Source organism: Botrytis porri, assembly GCF_014898465.1.
Source record: "Botrytis porri strain MUCL 3234 chromosome Unknown BPOR_001, whole genome shotgun sequence".
Lineage (NCBI taxonomy): Eukaryota > Fungi > Ascomycota > Leotiomycetes > Helotiales > Sclerotiniaceae > Botrytis > Botrytis porri.
In genome coordinates, this window is record NW_024066075.1 from 4112683 (window position 1) to 4139472 (window position 26790).

Sequence of the window (26790 nt, forward strand, 5' to 3'; positions counted from 1 at the left end):
AGCACACTTTCGTTTTGCACACTTCTCACCTTCTCACCTTCGCAACTACGCATCTTCGCATCTTCGCATCAAGAGTTCAGAAATGTATGGCGACGGCGTAATCAACTACCGATAATTACATCAATGCCCAACTAGGTTCATCCAATCAATGGACTTGCCCACGAGATTAATTCATCCCAGATTTCCCCCCTTCCCCCCCCCCCCAAATGATGAAAAGGGCCGTCTCTCATGGTGACATAGTACTATTGAAGCTTTTCCGACTTCAATGTCTCAGCCCCCTGGGAATTATCGTTGATATCAGAAAGTGAAAGGCCCCTAGTCAATAGGAGTCCCCCATCAGACGGTAGTGGCTTGAATTTAGTGTGCTTTCAGGAGGGATATCAAGATATGCTTTGATGAGCTTGGATCAATTTCGATGAATTATCAATTATCTAGGTATCAAAAATAAACACGCCCCTCTCTCCATTATCGTCCTCTCCCACTTCTAACTGACCGAGTCAAATGGTTGACTACTGACGGACAGCTGCGGCTTTCATTCAGAAGTGGAGGGAGGCATATCAGCTGTTCCTCTCAACTGCGCCATGTTTGACATTTTATTTTTGACATTTCTAAGCTGGAAACTCAGATGACGCCGATATCTGTATGAATCTTTGCATTCATCTGCTCGCACCTCTTTCTAACTCTATCCATCTTAGTAAGGATCACGTAGGAAAGACGAGATTACCTTGTTTGATAAAGTAGATCCTGACAGTCTCGTAAACACGGCGTGCCTCGCACCGCGCGATAGCCTAGTAAGTCCTAATACCTATCTATTAATGTCAAATGCAATGTGCCGGCAACCATCTTCCGCATTCAGCATGGATGGACTTCACAACTCCCTCCTTTTTCTTCGACAATAGTGCCCAGGTCTCACGCCAAGGCATTGACGGAGAATGTCCATGGCACCTTTTGTCATCTTTGACGTCAAACTCACTGGACGTACATCTCACACACTCATTCCTATCAAGAGCCGGGATATCTCCAGAGATTCCTTTCGACTGGCGAAAGCATATTGGGTGAGAGCTCGATATACTTTGGATAACATTGGGATGGCTTATAGACCCATGCCGGCTCCATCTCTTCCCCGCAGGGACCTGGGTTGCATCGCGTATCAGTGAGCAGGTAGGAAGCCAAAAAGAAATAGCAAGCCGAAGGCCGAGAACAACCAAGGGAATCACCACTACGCTTCATGGATTAATTCTCCGCCATAACATCCAGTGCCTCTGCGAATCACGAATGGGAATCTCGTATTCGAGAGAAGATTACGGACAGGCATACTGACATACCATACATTGATTCGCCTTCTCCCATGCCGCTAATAAGTCTGTGTTCAAAAAGGTGCCGCGCTGATATCCAGTCACGCACATATAGAATCTGCATGAAGGACGATACTTGCTGCACGGATCCGGAACACAGCTCCCCTCTGACCACGTGATGATGCGCCGTCCTGGGTCCAAGAAATCAGATTTCTTGATTTCAGCCAAATGCACCTAGACCTGGGCTTTATCACACAAACAACTTCATTTGCCTCCAGCCATTTTTGGATCGAAAGTCAGGATTCTTCTATCTCAAATTACATATCTTATTGCATACATACGACCTAAGGTGCTTCGAAGCGGAATGTCATTGAGTGATTCCAGATTGCCTGCAAAGTAATCGATCTGGACTGCCTCGAGTGCAAAATCAAAACAAGGTTCAGAAATTCCACTGGCTATTTGGCTCTTGGTTGGCTAATAATGATTCAAAGAAGCTAGAGGAAAAAGATGCAAGATCCGTGAACCCTAGGGTGAGAAGGTTTTCTATTATTGCTTGCATCAAAAGTATAAGTTATCGGTTCGGGCCGGGGTTTGTTGTTTTTCCTCAACGGTTTATTACACTTATTGGGTATGACATGGATTGACTTGGATTTTTAGGGCCGAGAAAAAAGCGTAACAAAGTGCCGTCTGTTGAGGTTTCGTTTCATCAATCCCATGGTGAGATCTCGAGCTCCTCTCCAAATTTACTCGAGAGGTATCCAAAACCATTCCATCCCTATCAAATATATATCAACCATCTCAAGAATTCTACTTCTTCACAGCAATAAATGTTTCACTACAGCGGCACGGTCGTGTCCAATTGTGTAGTGATATGCGATCTCTGTACCATATGATGAATCGCTCCCGCTCAAGACATAAACACCTCAGGTAGCACATCCATTTGAGGGATCAGCCAATCACAAAGAGGATTTTGATCTGCAAAAAGCGACTTCTACATCTCTCAACAAAATAGTCTTATTCCTCGCCCTCTCCTTTCAATTCCGATTGGGAATGGAGCAGTGGTTGCACATGGTGAATTTCATGTGCCGTTGATTGACATGGGTGTGGTTGTTGGTTTCTAGGTCTTTTGAGATTACTTATTAGCTGGGATGGATATGGAAAAAGAGTAGTGAGAAGCTTGTGGCTCGCTTCTTAATATAACGTCCGAGGTAGGGCGGTATGGTACCGTATCCAAGATTGAATTGGGACATGCATCAAAGTCACCGTTGCTTTATCCCCTTCTAATGGAATCTCTTGTCATAACAGGGAAAGTTAGCGGGGACTGTATCAAGGTCGGGAAATGTTTGCTTTAGCGAGGGAAGCAATGGGGTGCATGCGGACGGTCATTGACTGGGACACAAGTAGGTAAGCACTCAGAATGAACCAATTTCACATTGATAGAAGACCTAGGTCTCTGCTGCATGTTTTAATAAATATCAAATCTGCGGACTTGGGCTTTGGCATGTATATGGTCAATAAGTGCTGCACGAAATGACCGGTAGTCAAATGAAATTGAACGAAAGAAGCGTCCAGTGGGGATCCTCACTGCATCATCATCAATACCCTAAAATAATGCAGCATACAGGACAGGATTCAAATTCAATATAGCTAGCACCTTTTCTCGCCTACTTCCAGATCCCGATCCTTGGGGATTGTACCCGTCAACGCTTGTTCGTATCGCATTATTAGTACTTCTAATGGTCATCTAGGAGTGACGGAACAACATTGTTCTGAGGCCGATTAGAGAGAAAAGGCCCTTGAATGAAAGGTAAGCGAAGATTAATTTGGGAATTGTAATTTGAGCAATCGTATGATTAACTATCGATTGGGCTAATAAGAACAATCGCTTTCAGAATCGATAGATATGGATATAGATATGGATATAGATATACACATCGTCCTCAGAAATTAATAAAAATCAATTATGTTGGCGAAGTTGGTACAAGCTCATGGATGTAATCGTCCAAGTGTTAATTCGCCCCTTCACTATACCAACCAAACCTTGCACCGCCGCTCATCATACGCGTATGGGGAAAACCCAGAAACAATTATTACTTACTTGTACCCTCGAGCCATTCCTATTGCGATCTTCACTTCCAAAGAACTAATTAAAAATAGACTTGAACTAAAAGAGTATATTAATATTCATCCAATCATCTCCACTTTTTCTCTTTCCCTCTTTTCTAAGGTTCAACCAAAATTTTCATTCTTCTCTTGTTCGGTTTCATCCTTCGCTTCCAGGTAAGATTCACCATGGGAATCTTCCGTCCCGAAACCTTTTCATCTTCACGATTCCGAATCTTCATCACAAAATGTACATTATCTGTATCCAACGCCTCAATACTATCATATCAATCAAATTCAGCTTCAATATGATGATGATGATGATGATGATGTTGATGATGATCATCAGTTTCAAATAATCTTACAAACGCTGAAAGTCAGGTTGCTTTACCCCCCGCCGCTACCCGTACCAACAGCTGGATTCCCGAAAACTGGATTTGTACCTATGTCTCTTTTCGATTCTTGACCATGAAGCCCGGAATGTGACACCGTTTCTTTGACATCTACATAAAATCCGAGTCTCCGGTTTCGGGTCCAGAGTCTCGGTTTGTTCTCGTCTTCTCGGCCGTCTTGCCTTGAACTGGCCATACCAAGCCAAAGTCTATCTACTTACAAGTAATGAGGCATTTAGGTTTACAGTAATGTCCTCAATACAGACCAGGCACATGCACATCCATTCATCGGATACGAGATGCAGTACTGTAAAGCTGGTGAAGTATCCACATAGCAACTATCAAGTATCTTCCTCCTGCTTCTCACCCAATCATCACTTATCACAATCACCAAACAATGGCCATTCTTCAGCAAGATGGCGACGTACAGATCTCCACCAATATCTCACCCTGTCCCTTCCTCTTTTCTCAAATCAACCCACGTTACGCAGCATACAGCCGCATGACCAAAGGCTACACAAAGTTTCGAACGATGGCGCTACCCAGCCAGTAATCGTCAAGTGCGGAGATAGAGTCCAGCTCCCATGGGTTTTCGGTTGAATCCCCGTTATGTTGGTGCATGAAAATTTCAATTCCATTGCTTGTGCTGCCACAATTACTGGGAAGGCTTGAGGAAAGAGGAAAATGGAAAAAGAAAGAGGGTAAAATCTTGATTTACTTGAAGAAGGAGAAGTGTCTTTAGCCTTCCGATTTGCCCAATAGAAATGCGGAAGAGAATTCTTGAATGTGGGCGCGATGATACGACTTTTCCTTTTGGGCGAGATTTGAGAGCGAGATAGGTAATGGAAATGGCAAGAGATGTCAATGGTTTTCGTGATGAAATGGTATGATTGGTGGCGCTGAAATGAGTTGAGGATCTTGCAATTTGCTAGTCGTATTTCAATGGCTGAGATTAGCGTTGGGCTGAGACTCAATTGGAACTGAACACATTGGAGATCATTCAATTTATATGTTACTCGACATCCTGTTCATATGGATGGATACGAGAATGACCATGATCCATTAATCTGGTACATTAGGTTAGAGGAATGAGGGATCGAAATTGGGGGTCAAGCCAAGGAAGGCTAAGGATTATTTCGTTTTCGTGGGACCGGCCTCTCTTCATCTCACGGTATCTACCTTACCACTTGTCTAGCGTTTCCGCTGTGCAGGGTGTGGTCTTGGATGGATGGGTTGAGTTGAGATTGGAGTTCGAGTGGGGGTTTGAATCATCCATCGCGTCAGGAGTGTCAGGTGGGTGTTCTCCGGGATGTTACTGCAATCTTCAATCTTCAATCTCCATCTTCGACGTTTAGCAATTACCATTACTAACGGAGATATCTCATTTCGCAAATGTATTGGGTAACTCAACATCATGCATATGTATATTCTCATGCAATAATCAAGGGGCAAAGCAAGGCACCATGAAGTGTTCAAGGTCTAAGTCGCTGGGTGAGCATTCATACTACAGCCTATTCCCTACAGCACATCAAAGGTAAAGAATCACATGCCACTTCCCTATGCTTCCTATCCCATACCTTGACATTCATTGCATGGCATACCCAAGACCCATTCCCCAATTAACAGGTAGGGAAACCACAACGTTTTTACATGTTTTCTCTGTGCACGAAGCCCGAGCCCAACATCTCGGATCCATTCCCTCGTCAATGCTGCAATGAGCCTACAGCCTTTGTCGGCATAAGCAAAACATGGCCGTGGCAAAACAAACAAACGAGACAGGCAAGGCAAGACAATACAAGACAAAGACAAACATGCTTGCATCTATCTCCTGCATTCCGGCTCGAGTATGGCAACTGTGAAAAGAAATTACCCTGATGCAGATGTATGTACGTGCGCGTGTGCGTGTCAGAACCATATTCAAGTAAGCAGTAAGCAAATGAAGCAGAGCAATTTCCTATCTCATTACTTTACTGCTGAAGTGGGATCTCCAGGTATCGTTTCTGGGTGGAGTGTTTTAAATCGCTATGAAGAATCCATCCCGGGGTTGTACAGGGCTGATTTTAGTTCCGGGTTGGTTTGGGTTGATTGAGATGGGATGCGAGCATGTTCATGGATGTTTATTACTAGTTGGACATGCGTGGATGGGTGGAAAATGATGTTTTGATGTCATTAGGTCAGGGATTTGACTATGAGGATGGAAATAATGCAAATAAAAGTTGGGGGCAAAACGTATTGTATGTTAGACAATACAAGACCAGCAAAAGGAGATGAGATGGCGGTGGGCAGATGAGAAAAAGTAATGACACAGAACTGGCGGGGGTTCATAAGTGCTGTTGTACGAAGAAAGAGTTCGAACACCCTCACTCACCGTCTTCTCTCCTTCACCTCACTTCCTGGATATTCTCAAGCCTAACATCGTTTCCGCAGTCTTCCATGAATGAATGAGAATTCTACCGTCAATAGGCGGTGCTAACCTCCGCACCATCTTGTTCATCCACCATCACCTTCGGAACCCGGACATGAATCACAACCCAAGTAACACCAACAATCTAAAACTCCCCCCGCTGAGTCTGATTCATCCGCCGTGAATAAAGTGATGCAATTCGAAGCACCTTTTCCCCCTAAACTCTAGTAACTCTAGTAACTCCAGGCTTCCATCGAAATCTCAGTCTGGAAGTTGTATGTCCAATTAAGCTTCTCGCACTACCTAATCTACTACCGTAACCTTAGCGCAGATCCCCCATTCTTGAGTAGCGATCCTGGCAAGGAAGAAAGATATCTGTGCGGACCTGACCTGACCTATCTATCTACGTATCTACGAATCTTACTTGAAGCAGCCAGCAGAATCACTATTAGCTACGCCCATAAATCTCGGTAGTAATACCGAAAGTGTAAAGTAAAGTAAAGTAAAGTAAAATAAAATCAGAAACTTAGCTTCGCTTAGCTAAAACCGCATAGACCTATCTACCGCCGTTCATGTAATCTTACCTCACCTTATCTTAGTTCAAAAAGTGCCCTCTAAGATCCAAAGCAAATCCAAGGTCCCCATCGTTCAAAATCAAGTTTTCAAGAAAGGATTTTTGAAAAGAAAAAAAAAATCTAGTAGTGTATTCTACAGGGTCTATCCTTTTCATTTTCATTTTCATCGCAGGCAGCTATTTACCCCTACCGGTAATTCTATCTTTCGGCCCCACTCTCTCACATTCACATTCACATTCACACGCACACAGACATATAGAGAAGTTAATCTAGATACCCTAGGTCTAAACTCAAAATTTAGCTCCTGGACCGTGGGCTGTGGGCTGTGGGCTGTGGGTGGGATAGTTCGATTCGCTTGTGCATTGCACTGCCCCCTGATGCTTAGTGCTTAGTGCTTAGTGCGAGATGCTTAATTTGTCGACTCTTGCCTTTTGACTTTTCACGGTTGAGGAAGCGAAGTAGGGATGGGGATTACTGTGAGGTACCTAGTTTGATTGATGGAGTGGTGTATGTGTTGTGTTGTGCGGGAATTTTGGTATGCGTTTTTTAAGGTTTAGGCGCGGCGCTTCTGGGGAGTTTTTTTTGGGGAGGGGGGTGGAGATGGAAGTTTTAGCGGTGATGTGATGATGGAGGATTTGGAGATGAGAGGCTGTGAGGTTTTAGATCTGTAGTGATCTAGGTACAATGCACCGATCGAGGAAAACTCATGAACTTGATGGACTGAAATCGAGATATCGGGGTAAGGATAGGATTGTCTTGATGAGAAGTTGAATCATGATCAATGCCTGATCGATCGAGATGAAGTTGGAGTTTTTCGTTGTGTTAGATTTGGGGAAATCTCAATAGAGTGGATTTTTAGTTTGAGTAGGCATGGAAAATATGAGAGAATGTTGGTATGGAATCTGAACATTTTCATTTCTTCATTCTTGTACAAGAAGCAAGACGTGGGCTTTTCAAGCGAACCACTTTCATCGCCAAGGTTGTGATGATCAAGCCCATGAATACGAATATCTTTCTCGGGCGTTCTAATTTTCTATTTACCGATCTTAATGAAGACTCCCCTTCCAATTCCCATCTCTTCTATCAGCACAGCGCATTCTAGCAAGATCTGCTCACCTCGGAGAGACTGCCTGCTGGATATCTATCTATCGCAGTCTGAAATTATTGACCAATCTCAATTTCTAGCCCTTCTCACCCTACAGCTACCACCACATCTTCTTTCCTTTCACAAACTTCATATTCCCCTCCAATCTCCTCATCACATTTTACACAGTCTCACAATCCTTCCCTTCATACTCAATGCTCTTCCCGTATCTGCAACCATACATCTTAAAGCTAACCGTCCAAATATAAAAGAAAACAATACAATACAAACAATCATACCTCCCAGCACCCCCCATGAGCAAAAACCACACAGCTACACACCAGGAACCCTTCCCGCAAATCGACATTCTTTCACCTATGAATACTCCCCCTTCCACCCTCCCTTCTTGCACTTCTTCCACTTCTTCCACCTCTTCCATCCCTTCCACCCCTTTCACTATTTTCCTCGTCTCACGAGCCGAATCCCAACGACATTATACGAGGAATCTTCACATTCAAGACGACTATAGTAGTCAAGATTGATGGGTTGACGTATCCCAAGAATGCCTAGAGTACTGAAAATGATATAGGATTATGACTTTGACTAGGTAGATGATGAGAGACTCCCAGTGAAGCTAGATGAAGCCAACGCATTGTGAGGGTTGGAGCTATCGAACGACCTCAAGATGGAAAATGGGTCTCGCCTGCTCAATTCGCAAATTCGAAAAAGAGCGTTCATGGTTTCTTATGCCCAGGCTGTAAGTCCAACCATTGCAAGCTCTGTTTATATGATACCACTAGTTATCATCCTGTCTCTGCCTCCTCACATCTCGAATTGAATACACCCAGTGAGTCAGTGAGTGTATGTTGATGTACTCGATGCTACTATCTGAAAATTTTGAGCACGAACAGTTATGTGATGAATAATTTTCATTGGCTAGTACATGTACTCGCCATGCTATAAATACATATGTAAGTGTGTACAAATCTACCATTATGAGTACTAGAATCTACATATCCATGCATCCTGTCTATATAGATACAACGCCAATAATTTAGACGCCATCCACCCCCAATGTTTCCTAAGACTCCCAAGTACTATTCGCAATAGCCATTGCCAATGCGGTATCCCAATTCCTAGCACCGCCACCTCCAACAATGGTTTCAGAAGACTCCCTAGGAACCCGCGTTTTCACGCCGTTAGGGTTCCGATCAACAATGACATCCATCCACGGTAATGCTTTTCTTCTCCTCATCCCATATATGTGATCTTCCGTACGTAGACCCTCCAATATGGCCTTTTCAAAAACATTTTTTTCGTGTTCGGAAAACCGTTCAAAGTCTGCCATATCAGAGTCCGGATCATCTCCCATCATTCCACTCTTCAAAATTAGTGTCTTCAGCCTTCGCCACTGATGACCCCAATCTACACCATTGATATCCTGTAACGCCAATGTCCAATCTATACATCCTTCCAGATCCAGGTATTCCAGTCCATAGACACCACTCGCCAATTTCTTCAAAACCAACGCCGACTCTGAGAATTCTTCATCCATAGTCTGGGTATGCAAATTACTAGCGACATATTGAAATTGATCTCTTCGAGAGGTTGGTGACCCCCAAAGATTGGTACTGGAATTTGGTGTGAACGTGGGAGGGGGCCAGTAAGCCAGAGATAAATGCGTAACGGTCTTGAGATGAGGCGTGAGAGCTATGAGACGAGACCAGGAAATCGAGGGTGGAGGATGAGAGAGCGATAGATGGGTGAGATGTGGAAGGGCTATGGGTAACGATCGAGGTATTGTTTCTTTCTTGACTACGAGAGTATTTGTAAGAAGAGTTGAGAGCTGTCTCAAGCTAACTGATCTTCCTATTGAACCACCAAGGTCCAGTCGAAAGAAATAATCATTGTTTCCTTCATTAGACCTTTCATCGGCTTCTTCCTCCCAATTCTCCGTCTCTTCTTTGATCGGTCCTTCTACCACACTGTCATCCTGTATTGGCAATAGAAGTATATTCTTCAAGCCATGAAATCCAATGCCTTCTTCTGGCCCATAGACCGCAATATGACTCAAAAGCCCCATCCTCAAGCTCACCGGCAACAATGCCAGATTGTTCGACTCGTAAACACTCATGTTCTGCCAATCGCTTGCCAATCTCCTCAAACAAATTGCTAACAAATTCCTTTCTCCATCAGGCCCATTTCTTTTTGTATTATCTCCTAGACCAGGAAAATAGCCCGCTCCTCTGGGAAATAACCTTCCTTCTTCACCCAAACGGAATCGCCTTCGCACATCAGGAGGTGCGTGTATACTTCCTTCTAACCAACTTCTGGGTGGCGCGGGACCAGCTGGTATGCGACGGCCATTGGCATCAAAACGTCGGCTGTGTAGGGGTCTACGAGGAGTGGGAGAGGGGGTTTCGGGCTGGGAGAGGAGATGGCGAATTTGAGGTGGAAGAGTATGAGAGGACGGACTGAGAGAAGAGGCGGCGCGGAGGTGTTCAGCGGGAGAGATGTTTAGTCGCCGGGCAGAGTTGATCAAATCGTTTACGGACGAAACATTATTATCTGTTGCACAATGCGCGCATTAGTAGATGATCGATTGAAGGGTGGCGGGGTACAATGGAGTTATTTCTAAAGAACGTACTTTGTGATGCCGATGTCGATGCAGAAGCATTAGAATTGAGTGATGGATGAACTGTACTCGCAGGTTTTGAATATTGTGGTGCGAACCTCTTTTTCGGCATGAAGAATAATTCTGGTTGTTTTATTTGCTCTTCTTTAGAATATGAAGAAGATTAATGATTGGGGACGTGAGAGCAATGATGTAGTTGTGTACATTGTACTGTGGTACATGGATTAAGTTATATCACACCGCTTTTTTCTGCCGGCAGAACTTGCTTTTATTTTTCAACTCTTATTTATTCTATAAATAACATAGTTTATTAATACGTAGACTATATTAATATATATATTACTTTTATTTTAATTTATACTCTTTAATTTCAATATATGATTTATTAATTATATATTATATAATTGAATAATAAAAAAGATTAAATACTCTTAATTATTAAAGCTATTAAAAAAGATAAAAAACTTTTAATTTAAAAGATTATTAAATTATATAATATTATATATATATAATTTATTTAAAGAATGAATAAAACAATTTCCATTATTAAATTTCGATTATAAAATCTAAAATTTATTAAAATTAAAAAGCAAAAGATTATTTTATATATTTTTAATATAAATTATAAAAAAATTCTTTTTAAACTTAAAAGAATAAAAGATAAAGTAAATTATATTCTCAAATTGAAAGAAGGAAAAGCTATCGAAAAGCTTTAAGTATATTGATTTATAAAGTATTATAAAGAATTAAAAACATATTTTAGTTATATTTATAATTTTTAAAAAGTTCTTTATAAAAATCCTAAACTTATTAAAAAATAATTTCGATTATTTATAAATATATAAACGAAATACAACATTTTAAATAAATACTTCTTTAATTTCAATGAAATAGACTTTATAATAGGGAATTATATATCTAATAATGATTATTATTAATACTAAAAGATATAATAGAAATAATAGAAATAAATTAGTATAGTTAGATAATTAAGAATAAGTTATAATAATAATATATGAATATAAAAAGAGTAAATTATTTTCTTATTTTTAATAGTTTAGGAATAGGTTTATCTTTTTAATTAATATATTAAAATTAATTTTCTTATAGAATGAATCAATAAATCTATATCTAATGAATGAATAAATAATAAAATAGATTCAGAATAATTGAAATATTTTAATAAGTATATTAAGAATTAAAGAAAAAGCAAATATTAAATATTAGTACTAAATGAGTATAAAAGTTATAAATTAGTAGCTTTTCAAGTATACTATAAAGAGAATAATATTATATATTTATATCTATTATTATATTCCAGTTATTTAATCTAATTACTTGATATTAACTACTTTAATAATTTAAAATATTTATAAAATAATCAAATTGATAATTTTATTAAGATATATACTAATCATATTCCGAAAATTGAATTCTTTATAGTTTTTAAAAGTATATATAAAGAACTAATTATCTTTTAGAATATGAAATTAAGATTTCAAAAAATAGATTTAATTTTATTTAATTTTCCAATAATATTTTCAAGATTAAATATTTGAATTTATATATTTATTCTCTACTTTTTCAATTTAAATTAATAGATCTCTTAAATTCCTTACAATTCAATTAAAACTCTTTCTTAATTACTATTAATTAAATTTGAAATAATTTATGATTAATCAAATTCCTTTATATTTATATTTAAGATTAAATTAATTTTAATTAAAGATATAAAGTAATTAGCTTATAAAATATATTTTTAAATATAGAAATTCATATACTTCGAATAGTGAATAAGATATTGAATAAATATCGATATATAAAGAAAACTCAATTATTAAAAAAAAGTATTTATTAAATAAAAGATTTTTAATATATTATCTTAATAAAAGATTGATAGTTATATTTAATATAATAAATATTAAAAAGAAAGGAATTCTAATAAGAAAGTATTTTCTATTCGATATTATAATAAATACGAAAAAAAAACAGATTATAATATAAGAATCTATCAAAATAATATAATAGATATTAAATTATTAATTTTAAATAGTTTTAATTAATTAATTTAATTATTATTGAATGATATAGGTTTGAAAATGTAAATTAAAGTAAAAGTAGTATACATAATTACATAATATATAAACTAATAAACTACGTTATATTAATATAATATAAACTTACTATTAGCTTAAATCACTACTTTCATTCTAGTTGATGTACTCTTAATTAGCTCTTTTAATAGTCCAGGTGTTATTACAGACTCATTATTACGAAATAAATATTTAATAATAAACTAATCTTCACGAAACGCGAGGATATTAATGTTCTTAGAAACCCTGTAAAAAAGGCGGTGTGACATAACTTATTCCATGTACTACAGTAGATGATTGCTCCAGCATGTCCAGCATGTCCAGCATGAAGCCATGGAGCTACAGATGGAGCTATTACAGGGTCGAGAGGGTCAAGAGAACGGAGAACGCCATGTACATAGGCACTTCGAGACCCTAGAACCCTGTAAGCCTGACATTGACAGCACAATAATCGCCGGTTAATTAGGCGAGATTGATGAAAGAGTCACCAAGAATGGCTCGAGAATGGGTTTTATGTACAAAGTAGTCAATAATGGAGTTCTCATGGCGGTTTGTATGTCTGGATTGGTGATGTGACTCGAAATCCTCTTTATCAATCATGATAATCACTCCACATTACTAATGCTAGTATCTATGTATCTTGGAGCTGTTGACTCATTTTGACCTAAAAAATTACACACGACAGTAAGATTGAAAGAGATAGGGAGGGAGTCATACAATGCATTACAATCGAACAAAGGGATGCTCGCCCATATGTGAATAGGTCTTCACACTCAAATGATACCGTGAGATTTCTGTTCCGTAGATTGTCAATAGTTGAGTCTTTGATGCTTGACTGCATTACAGAATCCTTCCCCCATTGACTATTTTGAATCGAAATACTCCAAGAGAGAGGAGCAAATTCATGAGATACCCGAGTTTATTTTAGTAATCAGCGAGGTGTGAGTTTATCTACGCTCTACTATCGTCACATAATCGAACCTACCTTCTCATTGCTAGATGTATTAGAGCTACTCCTGGTTAATTATACTACCACCATCGATGCGCCCAATCCACTAGTTTCTCTTCACAACCTCATAGTGTAATATTTCAAACAATCTGATTGTTCCAATTGTGTTTAGAGATTGAAACACTCAGAGGAGTGTAACCATATATCACAACCTGAAACTCACAAGCACTGATTTCGGGACTTCTTATATGTTGTTGTCCCTTCCATGTATGCCAGTCATCACCGTCACTATGTCATCATCATTAATACTAAGCTAGATTATTTTGGTGAAAAGTACCTTTATTATATACGTCAAGTCGGTAGTTACTGTCATTCGAGTCTCACTTTCTATGGTCAGAAATTTGAAAGCACTCGATAGTGATTCAAGAGAACGATAATAGCAATATCAAAAAGTACAATAGAACCTTGATAACGTCTCGTTTCACTGTCATATTATTAACTAATCATGTAATGACAGAGACAGCAATCCATCTCTGCATTTCCATGGTAGACGCTGTAATCCTTTTTTCTACTCAAACGCGTCACAAATAGCACCAATCATTGCTTTGCCGCAGCAAAATCTACTAGCCAAAAAATAGATCCTTCTAAAAATACTCAGAGTCACCTGGCTCCGCTGTCTCGTATATCTCAACTAAAGAGTGGCGAGAAAAGAACGTTAGGAGTGGTAGAACGAAGTATATAGGAAGATTGGCTGGTTCGTGCTAGCCCGATCAAAGCATGCAAATAGGACAAACTTGTCCCAAATAGACTCTAGGTCTAAGATCTAACTATAAAAGCCGCCATATATCCTTTATTCTTCCTCTGTATACATTAATTCCGCTTACTTTGGGGGATCAAGGGGGGCGGGAACTTGTCTCGCTCGTTCTTACGTAGGTGCGAACGTGGCTTTAGTGAATGTATTGGTCTGCTACAACTGGGACTTTGAGATCAAGCATACTTTACTCTGTGCATGCAATCTGAAGAGAAGCAAATTAATTTCGAAGTATTGATGATAAAAGGCAGTTTGTGGGTGACGAATATACGTAGTGACAGTGAAATCTTATGATTGTATTATCAAGAATCATACCAAGGAACGAATTAAATGCGACTTTGACAGTGAGAGAATGAACAGTCACTAGACAGTTATACTTGGCTACACGAGTTTGACTCTTCTGTTAAATTCACGGCATGTAGTAGAGTCCACGAAGCGAGAGAAGCAAACGAGATGTATACTATCCCTTGAGCCGAGCCACTTGTTATACCCCTTATCCTACTTTACTTTATCCGAAGTATCAATATTTAGTCAAGTCTATCGCAAAGGGGTCTGTAGAGCTATACTCGCTTAGGGGAAGTAGTGACAACAAAAAGTAGCCCTATAAGTGAAATTAGCACCGTGCCATTCTTTTGTCGTCGTTTCAACTCAACACTGTCAAACATGTCGTTATTGCGATTTTGTCTTTATCATTGTCACTACTGCCAAAGCCTCATATAAGCAAAATGATCCGGCAACGCTGGGCATCACTAAATCAGGTATCTCAGGAGCACAAGCAGTCACTATGTCTGTTGTTTGGCAGAAATATGTGAAGATGCTCCCGCACACACACCTAACCACCGACCAAAGACACAACACCTTCCCGGTCCTACACCACAGAGCAGTGGCCGATATCGGAGAAGAAAAAAGAGAACTGGAGGTGTGAGAGAAGGTCTAAATAGTAAAAGGGCCTGGTCCGAGCGAACCCAATTCGCAGCTCGAATTTGGACAAACAGGACAAAGTCATCTAGATCAAGCCTAGCGCACTTCATGTTGCTCATGGCTGAACAAATAGGTCAAACTATTCCGAACCTAGTCTAGTGTTATGTGTCTCTGTTCAGAGAAACGAACATACTCTCTCTCTGTGAATAAGAGCTACTAAAAGAATTAGAAAGTCTATGTTCAACCCCATTGAGAAAATCACGAAAGCGTAAATATCACCCTGATTTCTTTTCAACAGCCTATACGATTACTACTACTAGAGTAGACCTTGGCCTCAACTGCACTACACTCGATTAGGACGAGTGTGTCCTGTTTGTCTAGAATTCAAACCCTCGATTGAGCTCGCACGGACGACGCCGTTTTTCTATTTAAACGTTCCTTTGTCTGGCCAACTTCTCATTTTTTTCCCCATACATACCGCACAAGATCTATTCTCGTCAAGGTTCATGGGTAACTGCTTGGCCATTTTATATGCCCATTTTTTCACCTCGCGAGAAGGGTTTCATGTGTGTAAGCCGTAAGCCTGTAGACTGACGACTCCTCCATAGATCAGATGCGAGAGTCAGCAAAGAGTTTTTCTAGTAGAAGTAAAATGTCCGCTGTCATTAAATTTCTGTTTTTGTTGTCATTTATTTAATTATGTAAATGGCTTTGAATAATTTTGTCACGGACAACTAGAATAATCACTGTCGTTTAAGGTACATTTTTGTTCTAGTGACTTGACAAGACTTCCTTTCCGTGTTTCTACTCGAATCTACTCTCATTCCAGGGCACCATGACGCCGCGCAACAAGTACTTCCGTATGAGAAGCTAAGCGTTCCAACTTTCCACACCTCCTAAGGAGAAGACCCGAGTGCTTATGTCGTAAGGGATAAGAGAAAGAGTTGGAGAAGGAGGAAGGGTTTAAATAGGAAGACCGGCTGGTCTGTGCTAGCCCAATACGTTTGAGCAAACAGGACACATTCAGCCAAATCAGGCCTAGCGCAATTCAAGTTTAAGAAAACAAGATACATATGACAAACAGGACAAACAGGGCAACAGGACAAACACATCTTGGTTAGGTAGTAGCTACTCCCTCGAGCCTTGATCCACTTTACTGCCCATTATGTAGATTCCATGGGAACATTCAATTCTCCAAAATGTTCTAGATAGGAGCAGACATTCGAATCTCGCTTGGGACTATACCTACCAAATATATTCTACATTTGAGTGTACTCGCATGAATACTTCCAAATTCAATATCAAAACCCAAGCCAGTAACTAAAACCAACTTTTTAAACTATACACCACCACTCCACTCCACCATCCCCCTTCTTTCTCTCCAACTCTCTCCCCACCAAATCAACATCCCCACTATTATATAACTCAATCCCAAAATACCAGCGAAAATAAACCACGCCCAGATATAGCCGATACTATCCGCTAGAGGCAACGCAAAATATCCAACTACAAATGATAATCCTCTCGAAAGATTGAAAAGTATCCCCGTCTCCGGAGTTTGCGGCTTATTGCCATCGGAGATGTAAGAGCAGAGCGTCGTAGAGCATATTTGAAGACCGAAAGAACCAATTTATGATAATTTGTAAGTTTCTAGTAACATGATAAGTAGATAATAAGAATTTATATGATAAATACCTATCCCAAGCCCAATCAAACGTCCCATAAACCCCGTTTTCCCCAAGAGCCCAGCAGACATGAAAATTGCAGATGACGGTGACAGATACAAACGATACTCTGACTTTCTCTCACAATTATGTCGTTGGGCCATATGGTACACAATTGCATTTGAAGCACGACCAGCACAGAGCTCGCCTATCAAGCTTCCAATCGTTAGGGAGATGCCGAGCGAGACACCAATGGGTCCGCTTTTGAGATGGTAAAATTTGGTATAGATGGTCGCGAGAGAAATAGCAGGGAGAACATTGATAAATGTCCAAGCTAATGTATAGTACCAGAATATAAACAAGACCGATAGATAACTTAACATGCGGAATGCATACGAAAAGTCCCGCATGTCTCTCGTTGTACTTTTGTTCCCCTTGAAATTGAATAACATCTGGAAATGAGTTCACTCGTGTCTTTTCGTAACAAGAGCCACGGCATCTCGACGAAACAGCGTTTCTGGGAAGAAGAAAATAGCAAAGAGAAGAGCTATACCAGTGATAATAGCACCGACCCAATAATTCCATTGCCAACCACCTGCTTGACCTGTATAGCCACCAATAATTGCTGCGATATGAGCACCATTTGTCACAAAGATGGAATAGATACCCGTTTTCTCTCCCCGCTCGTGAAGGAAAAACATATCGTTGACAACGGCTGTTCCTACAGACATCATTCCACCCATTTCGACACCGCATATTGCACGTGTTCCGACTAGTGTAGCGAAGTTTGGCGAGCAGGCAGAGTCGATTCCACCGATAACAGTCGTTAACATTGAAAGTAGAGCAATTGGTCGACGGCCATAAACATTGGTACAAGGATTCTAGATGAAAGGCTGTTGAATCTTAATGTAGTCAAATATTTGTTCGTATGGAAGACTATATGAGTGACTTACAGAGAGACCACCAATTATTATACATGTGGTTGTGCTGTATGCAGCAGTCTTGGAGCTCACGTCCATAGCTTTGCTCAAAAGAACCAAGCTAGGATTAATCGCTGCGGCGTTAAATGGACCTAGGAATGCCATGAAACTGACTTGAATCAACACTGTTCATTTCAGCCAGACGGGCCAACTCTGAAAATTGTTAGCCGCGGCTTATTCATGACCAGAATGTCTAATAGTTAGGACTACTGTTTGATACTCCCAAGCTTTCAAGGCCTAGATGAAACTAGAAACCCAGCATCTGAGAATTAAGCATATTTCGAACATTGAATCAGTCTTATTAGAAATTGGAAGCTCTTGGTTATCAGACTGCACTACAGACTCTTGGAAATACCATCAGTGACGGAAAGACCATTAAAACTAACCAGAGGACCATCTTTGAAACAACTAGGCTGAGGGACAAACGGTAGACCATGACGATCGAATATGATAGCTGAAGCTTGCGAAATCGTGTTATCAATCTCAAGATTTGCCGATGCTATCTTTTCGCTGCCCCCTCTAGGACTTATTGTGTGATTTTGACTATCACCATGAAATCTTTGATCTTTTGCCGTCGTGATCAACAACACTTAAAGTTTCTACTCTTCAATCGATATTCAGCAAAGAAGTGAGGATCGTGAGTACATAACTACTTCAAGTCGGCACAGAATATCGGCAGCTTTGGGTGCTCGTATTGCCGCATGGTCCCGTGAGTACGGTTCGCCCATTCCAATCCCTCCTTATCGGATGTCCGGATTGTTGGCTAACTAACATTTGCAACGATTTGTAGCCCGATTGAAAAGAAACTGGATTCTGTGATTGACACTGTTCACTACATCGACAAAAAGTATCAAAGTTCATAAGCCATAAAAAGGATCGGATTCACTTCATACTTTATGTCTTCAACCAATTGAGCCATTCCAGCAAACTTATAAGCGCTTGAATACCGCAAAGCTTCAAATCCAAACGGCAGCCGGCACTCGGGCCTATTGGATTTCACAGTACCAAGTGTTGATCAACATCAGTTTACCATATTTTTCCAAAATCAGAACCAACTTTGGTGACAGTCGCATTTCACCATTTTGATTGAACTCGTGTGATAATATGACAAGCGAGGTCCACCAAGCCGGCTATTGAACAACTATCTCTGTGCTGAATATGCAATGAGCCATGATGTGCAAATTGGGCTATTAAGCTTAAATCGTTATTGGTATGGTGTAACTCTTTTTTGTTGTATGCTAGGAAGTCGATGACAGAAATATAATTTGATTGGTATGAATTGTGACGAAGTGTCTCATGCTAGTAATTATCCGGATAAACGAGGTCTAAGCTCTATTAATAATGTAATCACATTGACCTCCAGCCAAAATACTGTCAAAGTACTGCAGAAATTTGGTCCAAGGCCTTGTAGGCATCATAACCAAATAGTTCATCCAAGAATTCCTGCCGAGACCGTATATTCATATGTCCTCGCCAAATACCAGGATGAGTCAACAGATATTCATCCCTAAGTTTTTGCGTATCTCCATCAGGCATTTGTGTAAAGTATCGTGATTCGATTGAGGCTTTGGCAACCTTCGCAGTCCGCTTTCGTCGAAGATTACAGTACATTGATAATACTTCTGGAAGAGAATCCTTGGTAGGAAACTTCTCCAGAAGCGCGCCAAGTATTGCTGCATCCTCGATACCCATGGCTGCTCCTTGTGCAAGATAAGGCGTCATAGCATGGGCTGCGTCTCCAATCAGACAAAGCTTTCCTGAGATATGAACCCAGTTGTCTAGCTCTTCATGAGTATACAGCTGCCGCGCGCATACGTTAGCAAGTCTTTCACAAATAAGGACAGTAGTACTACCCTCCATTCTAAAGCCGTATCAACATGATCAAGGATCATTCCAATCCTGTTCACGCATCAGCCGTTGTTGCTTCATCCTGCAACTTAGCAATTACCTTGTGTCCCAATCTTTGAATCTGTCTCGAAGCTCTGCACTGCTTTGGATCCGCTGGTTCGTTCCATCCGGCATATTTGAATCACATCTGGCAATGTCACCAATCTTGTCAGGCTAAGCACCGAAAGGAATATACTGACGTGAAGACAAGATTCAATAGTTTTTCCTTCCTTCCCTCTAGCAGATATGATAAAATGGTCGCATTGGGACCAAGCCAGTGATTATTTCGAGGAACCGAGATGATCTCCTCCAATTCAGGAATGCCTTCAAGCTTTTTGGCTGGCAGTACTACACGATATGCCATTTGACCAGTTGGAATGGGTGCTCCAGCTCCGCCTAGAATGACTTCGCGGGCCATTGAATGTAGACCTGCATTTTGACTGTCAGACCGAAAATATCAAAAGGGCAAGTAGGTAGACTAGTCACCATCAGATGCAACGATCAAGTCCGCGGAGTAAATCTTGCTATCTTGTGTAGCAAGAGCAGGTAAGGAAGGATCAATATTGACCACACGACTGTTCAACAGAATTTTGCAACCAAGATTCGTCGCAGCGTCAAGTAATCCACGATGAAGGTCCGCACGATGGATATGCCTATTTTCTATTAGTCCATTTGTACAATCGGGAGAGTTTAACTCACCAATATGGAGACCTATACTCATTTTCCGCAGGCTTTTTCAAAGGACATTCGACAAGAATCTGACCATCTTTCCAGCGCATCATCCTCAAATCCACTGGATTTGTACAATACTTCTCAATGTATGAATCGATTCCCAACCTACGAAGAACCTTTGAAGAATTTGGTGTGACCTGAATGCCTACAAATCGTGAACAGATGCACATCAAATCGGTGTGCTGAATTGCCATGAGTGCACCTGCGTCACTTACCAGCGCCAACGTATGAGATTCGCTCAGAGCTTTCTAGTATTTCCACAGTATGACCTCCTTTTGCAAGTGCAATAGATGTGGTGAGGCCAGCAAGCCCACAGCCAATAATTAAGATGTGCTCTCTCTGTCAGATTCTAGTTCCTACAATGATACGCGGAAGATCAAATACCATGTTGAAGCCAAGTTACTTGGTACTTGATTATTTAACAAACATCAAACAGATGGGAATAATGACAAGAGTTGAGACGACAGTGATGATTTGAATCGAGAATATTGTCTACCTTTTTGTTTCTTCATGAAAAACAAGTGGCGGACACGTAGATTGTAGGGTGGTCAAAACGGATGGATACTTCCGTTTCCCTTCCCGGGAGGTATAGTTTTGTCATGATCGTAACTACCTAACGGCTTTGTGACTAGTCTAACAATTACACACAATAGAATTGAATATAGATAATATATTGCTATATGATTAGAACATTGAGAAAGTATCCACTGATCAGGCCTAGCCGGACGCGATGAAATTCGAGGCTGAAAGCGCCAAGCCAATTGTAATCGACTCAAACATAAAAGTGCAACAACGGCGAGTATAACATGATACAGAGAGGCTCGATATATTGAAACAAGATGACACAAGTGAGAAGGTATAGGATAACTTTTGCTAATGTATTAAAGCCCATTTCTCAAAGTCCTGGTTCTCATGCAAAGCATACAAGTAATACCACCAACCTTTAACCATCCAATTCCTTTCTAGCGGTTCCCAAATGCCTGACATGCATATATGTATGCATAGCCGCCGTTCAACATAAAAAGCCTTTAACAGCCCAGGTTTCCAATAAACCCTTTACCAAGAGCCGTGTAATGAGTCTAAGATAGACTCGGTCTATTTACAGCACACATCACAGCATACAGCTCACCGTTTAATCGTGTCATCATCAAAACAATGTCTCGGCATAATGCTCAATCTTGTTTCTTTTCCTTTGCTTCCTCCAATTTCTTTTTCCCTTCCGCATGCTTCGCCATCTTTTCACTCATATACCGCCAAGTCCGGCGGAATCCAGCTGTGAAGGGTCCTTTCAAGCTCTGGCTCGTACTAGGCCATCCAATCGTGTTCTTGATTACACTTCGGACTTCAGATCTTAGATCCTCGGGAGGTTCTCGGGCAATCCTTCTTTCAAATCCGCCTCCTTCTCTCCTATTAATCCTGGTCCCGTCTTCATCGCGCGAGGCCTCAATCATTTGGTCAAATTCCAGTCGAGGTATTTGGTATTTCTTCTGATATTGGAAGTAAAGCTTCGATCGGAATGATTTTGGCAGACGTCTCACCATATTTCCCCGTCGAATTGGGTCCATATCTTGAGTTAACCGTATATTTGTTGATGGATCAGATGCCCATTCTGGATCGGAGCATTTAGAATCGTTGAAGCCTACATTAGGAAGGTTGTCAATGAGAGGCGCATAGAGGCGACGGAAGTGGGGGAGGTTGTTCCCAACAATATTGGCGACTTTTGACGGATCCTCTGTCGGTAAAACCATCCTTGGATCGCCCAAGTAACTGATGTTTGCAATGGTGCCATACAATTCCTGCTCGGTAAATTCAGGAGGTAAAAGTAACAAAGCTGTTCGCAATGCAGAGATTAAATTAACCTGATTCGCGAGACGGACTCTTGCATCGTCCCGCAGAATTTTGACAGGCTTCTGCAACCTCCCTGCAAGGTACAGTGTTGACCACTCGGAAAGATCTGTACACAATGTATCCAGATTAACAACACCATATTTAATAAGAGTGCCATTGACTGTGACGTAGGGGTTGAAGTAGACACCGGCTCCCCATTTTTCTTGCACAGCAGTAACAGCCCCAGATCCGAGGGAGCCGAGCGCCGAGTAATGATCTCGATGTTGATTTAAATTCAGGGAATGCCAATGTTGACTGTAGGATACACCAAATATAAAGTCAATCATCTTAGGGGTGCTTCCTTGTTGTTCAACAATTGCTGGCGGTGGTTTTGAATGGATGGATGTAATGCTTGAAGGTTTCGCTTTCGTATGCTTCGATTGAGGGAAGACGCCGGATCCATACGCAAATGCATACCTAATAGGGGCTCTGAATTGCCACAAGATCTGCCTCAAAGCTTCTTTGAACTCATCGTTGATTACCATATGTTGATTGACCCCAAAATTAGAATGAGGCAACTCTGAGAACTTCTCGATATTGTAATTAGGATTCTCTTCCCAATCTGCCGGGGCTGGAATATCGCTGGGCGAAGTTGACGATTGGGAAGAAGTAGACTGAGATGGGATGGAAGAGGAAGGCGAGGGAGATCTGGCAGACGCTGCACCAGCCGAGTCCTCATGTGCGGGCTTTGCTTGCGAGTCTGCAGTTTCTTTGGAAGCAATGGCAGGACTGTGCGTTGTAGAGAAAGTATAATGTATCAATTGATATGGACATCTTGCCTGAGCGTATGATACTGAGGAGCCAACTCTGGATGATCTGAGAGCTGATCTCAGAGCCTGCCAAAGAGCTGTTAGCTACAGAGCATAGAACGATAGGAAGGGATTTGTGCCAGTACAGGGAGCTTTCGGGTTGCCATGGTATTAGAGTTTTAACAAGACGCGATCCCATGTGAAGTACTTTTGCTTGTCGTTGAAAGAATTGTTCTGAAGCAGCGAGTCGCTGCGAAAGTGTCACCGGCTGTATTTCGCCATATGAATACGTTGTTGCATCTCCATCTCCATGGCAAAGTATGGAGCTACCAAGGGCAAGGAGGGAACCCACCTTTTCTTTCTCGAAGTGAATCTTAGTCAGCAAGCAGTTGAAGCCCCGTGTTTCTTGGTGACGGGAGGGGCCAGCCAGGTACAGATCACTTGGACAAGTCTTGATCTAATAAACTTTCAAAACAGACTTGTGAGCGTTTTGGGGAGAGAGTAGTCCGTATGTATCTAGTACCTGGTGTTATATGTGCACGCACATGCACCGTAGAAAGTATGTGTAGAGCTTCGGAGTCTTTTATATGAACACGCAGGTAGGTAGATGACTTCTTTTGTTACAAGTCAAGAGTCCTGTCTAGCATCACATCTCGATACAACCGGGGAATCAGGGCAAAGTCCCAATGATTTAAATTGATAACCTAGGGTTGGAATAGCGTGGAGGAAGTGTTGTTAATAAGTGTCCAAGGTCAATCAATGCTTGTGTTCCTATTCAAGAGAATTTTGTTGATGAAAGAGCATCCTTTGAGACGCCATATAATGAATGGTCACTGGTCAATCGTCGAATCCCCTATCTAGTACGTATCTACGAAAGTACCGATTATCTATCTATCTAGCCCCTTGGTGCTAGCTCATCTTCTAACCTTTCTCTCCAAATTCACTTCCAACACTCTTCACCCCGCCAACCATTTCCCCATATTTGCCGATTTTCTGTTTTCTCCAGTGCCTTGATTACGTAATACGTATGATCTCCTCTCCAATTCTCAGCCTTGCATCAACCAAACTCATGTTTGCGACAATTATCGACGTAACGCCAAAACACAAATCCGCTGGTAGCGGTACGTATCAGACATGAGGGCGCATACTCCTCAAGGTTTGGGAGATTCTCAAAGAAGAAGATCCTCGACTAGCGGCGGTAATAGAATGAGTATGGGTAGTGCGATTCCTCGTGCGCAATCTAGGGTAAGGAATCAATCTTTTTGTTTGGCAATGTTACTTGTCTCCAATTGCATTTTCTTACGGGAACATAACTCATTAGATGTCTATTGCTGCCCGACCATCGAACACTCAACCCAGTTTCGACTTTTTGACAGGCGCGGAATCCACCCACAGACCGCCATCGCGAACAGATCGATTTCGCCAATCAACCCGAACCATTCTTGACGAATCTAGAAGAGAGCCAACTCACTCCGAGACAGATCAAGAGGCGGAGAAAAGAAGAAAAGAATTGGATGAATTAAAGGCCGAGGTGAAGACGTTGAAATACACAATTGATAATCACAAGCAAGAAGAAGAGCTTGCGAAATTGAGGCATGAAAATGATCTCCGGGATGCGACACGAAAAGCCGAAGAGGACTTCAAGCAAAAACAAATCGCAGAAGGAGAGAGGAATCAGGCAGTGAGGCAATATGAAGCTTTGATTAAAGAGATGCGTGAGCTTCGTGACACTTCAAGTAATGAGAAGATAGCACTGGAGAAAAGAGTGCGTGAGATGGAGGAGGGCAAGCGTCTCTTGGAAGAAGAAATTGAGGATGTGAAAACTGAGAGTGAGGAGGGGAGTCGTATATTGGAAAGGAGAATTTCGGAGCTTGAAACGAGAAATCAGACTTTACAACGCAGCGTCCAAGACTTACAAGAGGATTCTGATCGAAGAGAAGCCTTGTTACAGGATGTTCAGCAACAATTGGCCGATAAAGATACATCACACGGAGCACTTGAGGCTGAAGTTCTACGACTTAAGGCACAGACAGGAGACACCGATACACTGGAGGTGATCAAGAGAGAATTGAGCGAGCAAGTCACACACATTCGAAACCTTGAAGCAATGAATCGAGAACAATCGGCCGAGCTAAAGCATTACAAGAGACTACATAAGAGCGTGGAAGTTGTCGAGGAAGAGAAACGTACTTTACAGAGAAAAGTTGAGGCTATGGATGATCTACAGAATGAACTTGGAGAAGCAAGACTTCAAAGACAAAGACTCGAGGATGAGCGTTTAGCGTGGACCGCATACCTTCAGAATCAGAGCAATGTTGAAGGCCAAATTGAGTTCAATTCCCCAGAAGATCTAGCAAGAGCACTTGTTGAAGAAAGAATGCAAACCGCCACTATGGTGGAGCGACTTGGCGCTTTGGAGTCGGAGGTTCTTGACCGGGATAACATTATTGACGGGTTACAAAATGATAAGAGATCTATGAGCGAGGAGATGGAGAAAATCAAGGCGACCGCAGGAACCAGTACCAGCGGTGGAGATGCTAAGGTTCGTTTACGACTGGAGAGACAACGCGCTTTGGCCATCAAGGAAGTTGAATATTTGCGAGCGCAGCTCAAGACTTTCGATGCTGAAGATGAAGCTTTCGGATCTGGTGATAACGTTGATGATGCGAAAATTAAACGTATCGAGGAGCTCGAGAATATTGTGGATGAATATCGTAAAGAGGTACAATCTCTCCAAAATGACCTTACGACCGCCGAATCGGCTCAACCTAGTACAGCAACGACTCTTGCGGGTACTAAACATCAACGAGAAGAAAACGACGAAAATGAACGCATTGGAGTTCTCACTAGGAAGAACCGGAAACTTCAGGACGCTGTCACGAACCTCCAAACATCACAAAAGCTCCTCCAGAAAGAACTCTCTGTCACACAAGAACGTCTTACAGCCGCAGCCACTCACTCACAGACTCGCATTCTATCCCTTCGTTCTAATCCTACCTCTAACTTCGAGGCCATCAAACTTTCCACCATCACTGCCCTCCGTGCCGAAAATGCAGATCTCCTCGCTCAACTGACCACCAACCTTCCTCCTGAAGCCTCCGTTCCTCTATCTACACTTCAAACTCAACAAGACTTAGTTGCCGAATCTCAAGCCGCACTTAAGGATGAACGAACTCGAAACGATCGTCTCAAGAAAGTCTGGGGTCTTAAATCTCAAGAATTTCGCGACGGTGTATCTTCTCTCTTAGGCTGGGACGCTGTATTCATGCCCAATGGTAAAATGCGCGTCACATCATTCTATTATCCTTCCGTTGGCGAAGAAGAAAATAGTATCGTATTTGATGGCGAAAGAGGAACAATGAAGGTTAGCGGCGGACCGGAGAGTAAATTTGCAGGAAGGATAATGGAAAATATCAAATTCTGGGTCAACGAAAGAGGTAGCATTCCATGTTTCTTGGCGGCGTTGACATTGGAGTTTTATGAGGAGAAAAAGGGAGATGGAACTGTGATGGTTGGTTGAGGGAGGGAATCTGCTTTGTTTGATTTGTGTGTAAATTATGGAATGGTGATGCATCTACGGGATTAGGAGTTTATGGAATACATACGATATGTATGTGGTAGAGAGTATA

The 26790-nt window shown here is 41.3% G+C and overlaps 4 protein-coding genes across 4 annotated transcripts; 1 reads left to right on the forward strand and 3 right to left on the reverse strand.

Moving 5' to 3' along the window:
• Positions 1 to 8934: 8934 nt before the first annotated feature.
• On the reverse strand, positions 8935 to 10600 carry EAF01_001080 (uncharacterized protein; the record flags this gene model as incomplete). Its single annotated transcript, XM_038909330.1, has 2 exons — positions 8935 to 10421; positions 10501 to 10600. 2 exons carry the CDS (start codon positions 10598 to 10600, stop codon positions 8935 to 8937), a joined length of 1587 nt encoding a protein of 528 aa, XP_038776236.1.
• Positions 10601 to 19280: 8680 nt separating this feature from the next.
• EAF01_001081 (uncharacterized protein) lies at positions 19281 to 20912 on the reverse strand (the record flags this gene model as incomplete). Its single annotated transcript, XM_038909331.1, has 8 exons — positions 19281 to 19706; positions 19760 to 19805; positions 19855 to 19941; positions 19994 to 20222; positions 20280 to 20446; positions 20493 to 20670; positions 20741 to 20858; positions 20910 to 20912. The coding sequence occupies 8 exons, from the start codon at positions 20910 to 20912 to the stop codon at positions 19281 to 19283; spliced, it is 1254 nt and encodes a 417-aa protein (XP_038776237.1).
• Positions 20913 to 21697: 785 nt separating this feature from the next.
• On the reverse strand, positions 21698 to 23328 carry EAF01_001082 (uncharacterized protein; the record flags this gene model as incomplete). The annotated part of the gene is made up of 2 exons (XM_038909332.1): positions 21698 to 23248; positions 23308 to 23328. 2 exons carry the CDS (start codon positions 23326 to 23328, stop codon positions 21698 to 21700), a joined length of 1572 nt encoding a protein of 523 aa, XP_038776238.1.
• A 967-nt stretch (positions 23329 to 24295) lies between these two features.
• Positions 24296 to 26681, forward strand: EAF01_001083 (uncharacterized protein; the record flags this gene model as incomplete). The annotated part of the gene is made up of 2 exons (XM_038909333.1): positions 24296 to 24406; positions 24483 to 26681. The coding sequence occupies 2 exons, from the start codon at positions 24296 to 24298 to the stop codon at positions 26679 to 26681; spliced, it is 2310 nt and encodes a 769-aa protein (XP_038776239.1).
• Positions 26682 to 26790: the final 109 nt, after the last annotated feature.